Source organism: Perca flavescens, chromosome 14 (assembly GCF_004354835.1).
Source record: "Perca flavescens isolate YP-PL-M2 chromosome 14, PFLA_1.0, whole genome shotgun sequence".
In the NCBI taxonomy this organism is placed as follows: Eukaryota; Metazoa; Chordata; class Actinopteri; order Perciformes; family Percidae; genus Perca; species Perca flavescens.
Genome location: NC_041344.1, coordinates 20,949,434 through 20,960,365, shown reverse-complemented (window position 1 = coordinate 20,960,365; position 10,932 = coordinate 20,949,434). Strand labels below are relative to the sequence as shown.

The 10,932-nt window shown below is 39.5% G+C and overlaps 1 protein-coding gene across 5 annotated transcripts in view; it reads right to left on the bottom strand.

Annotated features, from left to right (window-relative positions):
* Positions 1-263: 263 nt before the first annotated feature.
* ppp1r9a (protein phosphatase 1, regulatory subunit 9A) overlaps positions 264-10,932 on the bottom strand; it is a 51,616-nt gene continuing 40,947 nt past the window's right edge. For 4 of the 5 annotated variants that reach the window (XM_028597925.1, XM_028597928.1, XM_028597929.1 and 1 more), the window contains exons 10-18: positions 10,156-10,252; positions 9,115-9,250; positions 7,653-7,738; positions 6,738-6,885; positions 6,559-6,628; positions 5,987-6,044; positions 4,261-4,383; positions 3,467-3,643; positions 264-3,029 (exon numbers count right to left, since the gene is read on the bottom strand). In XM_028597925.1, coding sequence (XP_028453726.1) covers positions 2,847-3,029; positions 3,467-3,643; positions 4,261-4,383; positions 5,987-6,044; positions 6,559-6,628; positions 6,738-6,885; positions 7,653-7,738; positions 9,115-9,250; positions 10,156-10,252 — 1,078 coding nt within the window. In that variant the 3' untranslated portion in view covers positions 264-2,846. The remainder of the gene's footprint in view (positions 3,030-3,466; positions 3,644-4,260; positions 4,384-5,986; positions 6,045-6,558; positions 6,629-6,737; positions 6,886-7,652; positions 7,739-9,114; positions 9,251-10,155; positions 10,253-10,932) is intronic. The other variant, XM_028597930.1, reaches the window with a different exon arrangement.

Here is a 10,932-nt window from a genome sequence, read left to right as displayed (position 1 = left end):
TATTCTCTTCTACTCTATTCTTCTATCTTAATATGACTGAATCAAATCCATATTTATTAGATTTTGCAGGTATACCATGAGAAATTCTAGACATAGAAGAATGAAAAAGTATAAATTATAAACAGTCATAACATGAATTTGGTAGACTGTTTGGCTGCATGGGACACAGATTTCTGTCTCTAGCTAGCAAATGGCCACTAAAAGAATGTAGAGGAAGTCAGACAAATGGGGGAAAAAAGAATAAACAAAAGCAAGACTATGGACAGTGGCCGCACATTTTATTCTTTGTGACAGGTAGCTGCCCTTTCAAACTTTTCAGAATGCAAAAGAGAGCAAGGTAATGACAAAAAAATGAGGAGAATAAGCACAGCTTTTTAAAAGAGTGAAAGCATGGCTAGCAGTTTGTGGTGATTATCTTTAGCTCTTTACGTACATTAAAGACAAACCCTTCCAGACATGACTCAAATGCCTACCAGGAGCACCAGGGTCTCATCCATACGTTGGTTTCATCATGCCCAGGCGAGCTCAGTCAAGCACATAGAAAAGATTCAGAATCACATTTTGGCCTCAGGTGTGACCTTTAAGTCTCTTCAGCCCTCAGACAAACTGTGCACACACACTGACAATAGAAAACAAGGCTTCTTTAGGATTCTTACAGCGTATTGCTCTCAGTGTTTTACTATACATACAAAAGAGTCAAAAGAGTGCAGTCGGCAGACTGACTTGACAGGAGAGAGGAGGGGGGTATTCACAGAAAGGTTCAAGTGTTACAAAATATTTCATAAGAATACATTATGAGCAGTTTATTGGATTTGCACTGGAGCAGCACTATGGTTGTATAAGAGAAAAACCACAAGCACAAGGGGGGGGGGGTATTACTGTGTTTTCTTCTCACTTTATATTTCCATACTTTAAATCCTTCATTTGATAACAACCATTTTAATCTAAATCACTTTTAATGAACAGGTTTAATTATGTTTTGGCAATAGGAAATCATTATACAATTCTGGATAAATCATTGTTAAGTGTTAATAATACTCTTATTTTTGTATAAGTTATCATAAACAGTGGTCAGTTGCTTCATTAAATACAGAAATAAATAAATAATAACATTAACAGATCACTGATACCTGTATTATTACTGTGGCATTGCATGGAGGTATCTGTAACACCTACTATTCTTCTTGTTCTTAACCTGTTAACCGTTCACCAGGCAGGGCCCTTGAGACAAAAAGGAATCAAAACAAAAGCTGCCTTCCTTTTGATCACGGTGACACTGGTGTCGCTATAGTTACTGTAAACCTACGAAATGATTATTGGGAATGGTCAAGAAGTAACACAGGGAACATGTCTCTCAGTGAGCGTCATAATCATAAAAACAAGAATTGCATAAAATATATATGTCAAAATAATTACAAAGGTATATTTTTTTTTATCTAACAAGTAAATCAAAATCGTTTAAGTCTTACTGAAACAGTTTCATAAGACAATTAAATCTATATTGCATCTAACAGGTGCAATTTCCAGTGTAACTTCAGTAGTATCAGGTGCGATAATCTGTAAGACAATTTCTGGATTCACTGCATCTGTCCTCCATCACAGGGATGACTCGACTATATGGCAGCATTCCTAAATATTATTCAGAATATTCCAAAGTAATTTGCATGGTGAACTTTGACCTGCAATTTTTATGAAAAAAAAACAACAATTAGAACTTTAGTCCACTGTATGTGTTTCGACACTCACACAGAAGCGGGTGGAGTTCAGCAAAATCCTACTACTCTAGAATTTCTAAAGGCAGCGGTGGGGTATTACTTTGTTATTGAGAGAGGATATAAAAAGAGGTCAAAAGCAGGTTACAAGCGGTGTCAAAGCAACACTATGCATATAAGCAGAAAGTTTCATTTTAACATTTTGTTTCTGTTTTTGTGGTACATGTTTGGTAAATTACAAATTTCATGATTACATTGTACCTGAAGTCTCCATTAGAACCAGTCCAATGAGTTACAGTATGTCCTTCATTCGTCATTCATACTTTGTGAACTGCTTTAGTATGATACATGGTACTGTAAGAAGCATTGGACAAGCCTGTGCAGAGGCTAAATTTACAGTGTTTGCACTTCCAGTGTTCTGGCAAGTAATGAGAGAGTTTGTTTCTCCCAATGAAACTTGGTTCCCCCTTCAGTTTCTATTGGAAAGTTCCAGTTTCACCTCCTTCAGTAGTGAAAGTAAGCAGCATGAGGACACCCAGTGGTGGGAGATGAGTACTGCCTTATGAATTCCTCCACACAGGCCTGACCTGTATATGCTTTGTCAAAGCAATAGAGCGATTTCACTGATCTATGTATCTGAACAGGATATACACAAGTCTATCAAAATGGCACATCAGACATAGTTGTATCTGTATTTATCACTGTACACGTACATGGTCTTCATGTCTACGAGTGATGGCTAATGCAGACGGCTCTGAAGATGATATTGGATGAGATGGACTTTTTACATACTGGATATGAATAAATAAACTTAATTTACAGCAATGAACAGCAAAATAAATAGAACTGAGTAAAATCTTCAATCTTAAAAGAAACACAGGATGGGTGTAAAATGAGGAAAATGAACGGGGCAGGATCCTATTATCCAGCTGCTCATTTTGGTTTCATTTTCTTGGTGAAAAAGTCACTCGACAATCTCTGACAGTTGGGTGTGTAGCTCCACCACTGAGAACTAATTGAACTACTAAGCAGGTGTCCCTCATGGTTCATTTCTGGGGCCTACTGACGTTCTGTTCCACGAGTTGCTACTTGGTGTGGTGCTACAGTAAAGTGGGAGTGATTTAACAGTTCAATTCACTCTGCCGCGCTTTCTTTGCGTGCCTCTTTCTGTTGCTGCTCTAGCTCTCTCTTCCGTAGCTTCTCACGCTGTTTTTCCACTTTCTCTTGATTTCTCTTGGCCTTCTCCATCAGAACTTTAAGGTCTTTGATCTTTTTCTTTATCAGGGCACGGTCCTGGGAAGAAGTAACTCCGAGGGCCTGGAACAAATAAACGTGCATAAGCATCTTTCATCCTTTGGTCTACCAATGTACCTATGTCTACTATATATATATATATATATATATATATATATATATATATGTAGGTACATTGGTATATACATATAAAAAATTTGAGGTGGATACCAATTTTGGCATTTAAGAGCTATATATATATATATGCCAATTTTTGTTTCTTTTAAAATGAACACATAATATAAACACCTTATATTTACATTTATTTTTGTGACATTTTACAGTTGATAAATACACTTGTTATTGCAAAGGACAAACTATGAAATGGCAGCACTGTTTCTAAATTCCCTACAAAAATATGTTTGGCAATGCTATACTGCAATTTCTTGTTTTCATTGACATATGGGCTCTAATATATATGTACGTGAGCACAATATATGTATGAACAACTTTTAACTTACCTTGAGCTCAGCACTCTCCAGCTGTAGCAGATGCTCTCCATCTATGTTTTTGGCAGTGAATTCTGGGATGTGGTGTTCTAAGTTGAGACCCATGAGCCAGCGGGCCACTTGCTGGGAGGTCCACTCTGTGATGCTGCGGTTCTGCCACTGATACTGCTTCTGTCCCTCGTCTAGGATCTGAACAGGGAGAGAGACAGACAGGGACAGAGAGAAAGAAGCAGATAATATGCCAAACTTTCCAACTTTAACAATATTTAACCATGCGCCATCAGTGTATCTTCTACAGAATGCTGAATAATAATGTTTAATAAATGCTTAATGAGTTCAGATGAACTCAATGACCCATTCAAGGCAACTATATTCTGTAGCAATACATATTACTATGTGGTAAAATCATTCTTCACCATGAATAATGTGTGGGAATGAAACACAGACAAATGGGTTTTACTCAACAGACACAAAGACATGCATGCAGAAAAATACAAGTCCCACCTCGTCATCTATCATATCCAGACTCTGAATTTGGCAGCATTGAAAACAACAGAAGATGACTGAGTTGTTAAGAGGGAAAAAAAACCAATATGTAATATATAATATATACAATGAGCCTGAACTGGCGCCTACATTTTTACAAAGTTGGGGTCTGTTAGTTCTTGTTATAGATGTGAACTGACAAGGTATTCTCATGTATATTATTAGTTTAACCATTTTGAGAATGCATTTCATCTTGCAAACTACCTTGCCCAACTTCCATTAAACAATTAAAATATTTGAAGTGTATAATGTATGTGTACCTCATCTGAGGAAAGCACCAGTGTGTGTGAGCGCCCCGACATCTTGGCTTCGCTCATCAGGCCGCTGATCTCCACTGAGCTGCTGCTGCTGCTGGCGCTTAGATCATCGTTCAGAGTGGGTCCCTGAGAAATCAACAACACACTTAAAAGACTGGTAGTGAGAGCCAAAATGGCTTTGATGCTGAATTTAGTTGATTAGATGGAGTGCTTCTCTATTTCTATTAACCGAGAGACTGGACGAGGAGTGAATGAATTTAGGAAAATTAAGACTTTTCCTCTAAGCACGTGTCAGATTGATTTATGTGCTTCTTCCAAATATTTCAATCAAAAGTAGTCAATAAAAAGTACATTAGACTAATAAATTTAAGCAAGACGTCAGAGTTGTGCACATCCCTCATTTTTAAGATGGTCCATATTATAGCACAAACTGTGAATGTAATTAGTGGTTGGAAATGATTTACATTGCTGGATGCCATCCAATTTAAAACCTCTCTCTCTCTCTCTCTCTCTCTGTCCTTGTGAGAGTGTGAACATTTGTATTAAGATCCAAGATCTGTGCTCAAACATGCAGAGACAAGCTGCTACTGAGAAATACGGACGATCAGGAGGAGAAAAACTAATACTAATAAATAAAGCAATGCTTCTTTTATTTTATTTTTTACAGAGCAAGATTTAACGCCTCCCTATCTCCTCCTGGAATATACAGTATTTCCATTGGTCCTCTGAGTAAAAGTGTCAAAGAGAAAGTGTAACATTACATTTATAATAAATTCTGAGTTAAAAGTATATAGCTTTATCTTACATGTAGCTATATACTGTAGCTTGAAGGAGTTTTTTGAATTTCATTACTGTCTGAGGTAAAAGCAAAACTAATCTCACAGGTTCTTTTCAGCTCTCTGGGCTGAATCCTTGCTTAAAAGCTCCACATAACTATTAACGCGGATACATTCTGCATTAATTGATCTTCTGATGTGCACTTGTCTCGAGCTGAGAGCATGTCCTTGGAGAGAGAAAAGGACTGGATTTGTGCAGGATCAAAAATAATCTCCTTTTTAATCCTAAAGTAACCACATCTGATATTACACAAGATTAGTAACAGTTTTCATGCAAGTTCCTACACTGCAAAAAATGTCCATGTTAACAACTTTAATCTTATTGTATCCGTATGACATTTAACTGATTAAAGATGCATTATGAAACAAACTGATTTGCACGGGTTAACACTTGGGAACAGATTTTTTTCCCCCACAAAATTGGAATTTAATACCGAAAAACAGATCATACGATTGTTAAAATGGACATTTTTTACAGCATCATTGAAGACAGAATTAAGATCATAAAAGATATTTAGGAATATAAAGGAATACTCATTGATTTTCTTTCAATTACTAATGCAATTACGCATTTTTGCAGTACTAATTCACCTAATTACTAAACCACGTTTACCTCTTAAAGTACCAACTCATTACCATTTCAGTGGATTAAGGTATAATTGAACAAAACACAAAAGAATACAATACCAAGTAATATGAATAGGAGAAGAAGTGGGGCCATGTAAGGGAGGTCTGTTCAACAGAAATAACAACACATGTAAGTATATAACAATATGTAGGTACAGTATACTTATATGGCCTGGCAAAAAGCCTGCTCTGACTGGACCTATATCTGAACCAGTGACTGCAAAGTGAATCATTATTTACCCAGTGACAACAAACAGTCAACAAACCTCATGTACCTTAACCTTGAGTTTCTCTGGACTGTCCTCTGCTGCCGGCTCTGTGGAGCTGAGTGAAAGATATGGAGAGATAAAGGGAGGGAGGGGAAAATGAAATAGAAGTCAGTGGTGACAATAACTGTACAAGACCTTCATTAACAGTTTCTGGACCTGGACTCATTTACTGTAGGAGAGATACAACTAAAAACATCCATATGTTCTGCTGGACAGACAGCTTCAGGGTGCAACAGAATTATAGAGAATATTTTCTGCTTTTCTTTGTCTAACTATGGGCTTATAATAAACTAAACTACTAATACTATGTATGAATTTCATTTCTAAATGTAAATATGTCATTCATCTAGTTTTATTTCCTGATCACTGGTACCATTCTGACCATATAAGTCCTTTAAAATAATTGATCACATTCCCAATCCCAATATTCTTTTACAATGAATATGTAGAGAAAACGTTCACTTTGGCTTCCAAATGACAAATTCTGACAGCTTTATCTTTTGCATACGTTAGTTGTTATGTGTACAATTCAGAACAAAAACATGGCATTCCACTATTTGTTATCCTACCCAGGACCTGGAGCTTGTCTGTGTTCCTCCACACAGTGAGAGGAGCTTGGCATCGCAGGGGACTGAGAACCTGTGACCACAAACACCCCACACTGAGATTACTCCATATAGTTACGGATGTATTGGTGACCATTGGATCCTCCATTGTGGTATGTAGTAAAGGGTGCAGGAGCACTAACCCGCGGTGGACGGCCGGTGCAGCGTTCGTCTGGGGGAGCTTTCTGTGCTGCCAGGGGCCCTGAGGACTGCAGCTTCTCCATCACAAGACGCCACACTACGAATCGAACCAGATCGACTGTGAGCTGGGCTGCCTTGCCCCTCTGAGCCCTAAAGACAGACAAAAAGAGAGAGAGAAAGATGAAGCAAATAGAAGACAAGGGAGAGGGAAGGGGAAATGTATGAGAGGGAGTGAGATGAGGCCAGAAGATGAGAGAGAGGAAGTGCAGACATAACGAATTGCGAAGGAAAGAAATGGAATGAAAATTTGAAAGAGAGGAAAGCAAAGGCTCAGAAGAAAAGGAAGAATAAATTGCAATCAAAGGAAAAGGGATCTGAACAGCAAATGCTGCAGACTAATCTGAAAGAAGTCACTTGACATACTTTCATCATATCTAATTCTACTTCCCCTGGAAGCCTCACACTGCCTGGCTTCTGTGTTCATGCCAATTCTGATCCAGTTCTTGAAGTTGTTCATCCAATCTGAACTCATTCCTGCTCTAGTTGAGTTAAGTGACAGCATTAGCCAGAAGAGAGCCTTTCATCCAGAAAAAGACTGTGGCTGTTATTATCACACTGGGAGAGACAATACTTTGTGACAGCGCCACAGACTCAATTAGTGCCGTAGAGCAACACATAGCAATTAATCCATTAAAAGGAATAAAGCGGAATAGACAGGGGTTAAAGACACAGGCGCAAGCACGCGCACGCACGCACGCACGCACGCACGCACGCACGCACGCACGCACACACAACACCCTGTGGTGAAATTAAGACATATTAAATGTAACAAGTCTAATGAAAATTATGTGTTCAAAAATAACATCTGGTTGATATTTCAACAGATGTTGTGTGCAGGTGTGTGTTTTAATACAAACCTCTCCCTCGGTGGAGCTGATGCTGTCTTGAGTGACTCCTCTGTGGCGCTGTTTGCTGGGTGAATGTGGAGAGCCCTCCCTCAGTTCTAGACGCACGCACGCACGCACGCACGCACACACGCGCACACACACACACACACACACACACACACACACACACACACACACACACACACACACAAAGAAGAAGCAGAAGAGAGTAAAAACAACTGTGATTTAGCTTGACAAGGTAAGAAGAATATTCTGTATAATCCATTAAGATCCATATATTCATAATTTGTCCATCAATGTGCATATTTTCTTTTGTTTCAGTCTTTTTAGGAGGCACTTCATTTGAACTGGCCCCAATGCTGACACCACCATTAAGTAAGTCTATTAAAAAAACATCAACACAGTTAAAGTATCAAGTCTTCCCCCAAAAGTAACACCATTAATTAGGCAGGCAATTGTCACTTTTCAGCTCATTACCTGAGTGCACACGGAGACGCTGTCAGATGAGCGAAAAAATGAATCCATCTAAATTTAAAAAGATAATTTCAGCAGATTCTGAGTCTTCTCCTCCCACATGCTCTCTCTCTCATTTATATCCTGTTTCAGCAGAATCCCTCAATCCCCCCTTTTTAATATTGCATAAGGAGCTGCGTCACTCTGATCAGCGCAGATCCAATCACTCTGTTATCACATGTGCACTGTACAGTATCAGATAAGGGGCTTGTGTGTGCACACTTCGTTTTGAAAGATGCAGCCACTGAAATAAAGCCTGGAGCTTAAAAAGCCTTGAGGAGATCAAAACCAGACAGATGTGCTCAAAAGGGATTACGAGTTTTTGTTTGCGGAGGTCCAAAGTGAATCTAGAGTCGGAGGTGAAAGTGTGTGTGAAGGTCAAGGCAGCAGGGGAGAGGAGGATGTGTGCGTAAGAAATCCAGACCCCACTCTGTGTGCGTTTGCATTTTGTGTGTTTTAACCACAAGAGAGTTAAATGTTTTCAATGTCCTTCACAGGGCAAGAGGAGTCGATAAACTGCAGGGGCTAAAAACCGCTAAATGCCACTTTGTTGAGTTGCATCATGGGTCATCGTAGGGACCAAAGAAAAATATAGGTACAGTACTTAAACAAGAAATGTAGTAGGGAAACTTTGAATGTTTATTTAAGACCATATATCAGACATAAGGAGATGCAGATGTTTATGTTATCGCTTATGCTCCTATTTCAGCTGTCACTGCATTCATTAAATCAATAGTTTGACATTTTAGGAAAAATGCTTATTTGCTTTCTCGCTGAGAGTTCCCCTGGGAGCAGGGGGGGAAACAGCTAGCCTGATAGCTTGGTATGACAGGCATAAGAGTGGTATTGATCTTCTCACCTAATTCTCAGCAAGAAAGTGAATATTTTCCAACGTGTAGAACGTTTCCTTTAAATCAATATCATAATAATGATCTTGGCAGTCCTCTAAAAAACACACCTCTGGCTTGTGCTGCAGCCCTTTTGGGGCTGTGCTGCTGAGTGCTGAGCCTCTCAGCACTGTTGCTGTTGTTGTTGTTGACCTGGATGCCGTTCTGCTTCATCAGCTGCATTAGCTCAGACTCTAACGTGGCGATCTGTTGAGGGAGAGGAACAATTTAACATGAATCAGCCGCGGGCATTTACATGTCAAAACAGCTGCTTTAAAGCACAAAAACGAATGGCCTACATGATGAGGAGCACATGAGTCATGATTTGATTCCATTTGAAAATACTTAAGTTTCTTACAGGTGTTGGCCACGTGCACATGAAAAAGCACAAATTAAGTATGATGTTGCTTTTGTTAAAGCATAACCCTCCTGTTTGGCTTTTGGCTACTGTTTTTCCACCACTCTTGCTTGTGCCATGCTTCATCATTCAGCGTTTACAATGGAGTGCAGTGGGAGAATGAGTGCTCACTGTGCAGAAGAATAGCAGGGGACAGTTGGGTTGACTGCCCATTCAACTGTGGGGTATGTCCTGAGACGTGAGCGGAAAACAACACAACTGTCTTGTTTTAAGACTAGGAAAGCAGAAAATCAATACAGAGTTTGCCAATGAAACTAACCACAGGCCCCTGGACACCTAGTCCATCCGCTGTCACTGTCCAAGGAGGAGAAAACCATTTTATGTGTCAGAAGTGGCACAGACATACTTTTAAGCCTTGTAGAGAGAAAGCAGCAGTGCTGTTACTGATCATTTGATCATGTTGATTACTGGATTTGGATTAAATTTCTCTCACACATTTATAGCCTTTACTATGAAAGAAAAACTACTGCTTTAATAGATGTAATGTACAAAATCCAACAATCTTGATCATTAAGTACAGAGAAGAACTGCAGTGGTCATTAGTTTTATTTTCACTTCAGGGATTTCTGTGTTGTTTTGAGGCCAATGTGCAGAACTGTGCAGACATGGATGGAACAACATAAACACAGACAGGCATACAGGGAATTATAGTTGTGATAGATAAACAGAGTAGACTTAAAATGAACTAGTTTACCCGGACTTGCAGTCCCTGGATCTCAGCCAAGTGAGATTTCTCAGCCTCCTCCAGCCGCCTCCTCTCTGCATCCTCCTTCTGGATGAACTCCACCTCCCTGGAGACGAAAAGGGGGGGAATGTAATGTGGTGAGTAGGTGTGGGCTAACACAGGAAAACAAGATACATTTAAGTGTGAGTTTCTCCAGGTGCCTGCCTCTTGCTCAGCAGTGGCGATAAGGGAGCCAAGGCTGTTTTAGGATGTCAGCGTGACTTCACTCTGACCCTGCTGCTCATAGCGAACACACACACACACACACACACACACACACAAACACATATCTACAGCTAAAAAACAACACATACATTTCCATTTTTAAGAATACTAAATTTACTTTACTCATTCCTACTTTGCCCTTGGTCTGTGAGCTCCCCGTCTCTCCTCTGTAGCTCAGTCCTCTGCTACAGATCAGCATTGAGTGCTTGTTTCATGAGTTAGCTTCCACTTGGCCTGCAGGGCCAGAGCCAATTAGAGTAAGGCAGACTAGAGCTGAGTAGGAGACGGTGTGATGGGACTGACCAAAAAGATCAACGCACTGAAAAGCAAGAGAGCTACACTGCATGAGAATGGAGACTTGGCTCTTACTGTTGAAATGAGATAAGACTTTGGCTATAAATAGAGGCGCTCTGCCTCACGGAGGGAAATTCAGTAGATTTTCTCTTTTCTGTTCATTGAAGCAAGAGAAGCATATGAAAGGAATAATGAAAAAAGTCATCTTTAAATTATTAAAACTTACGT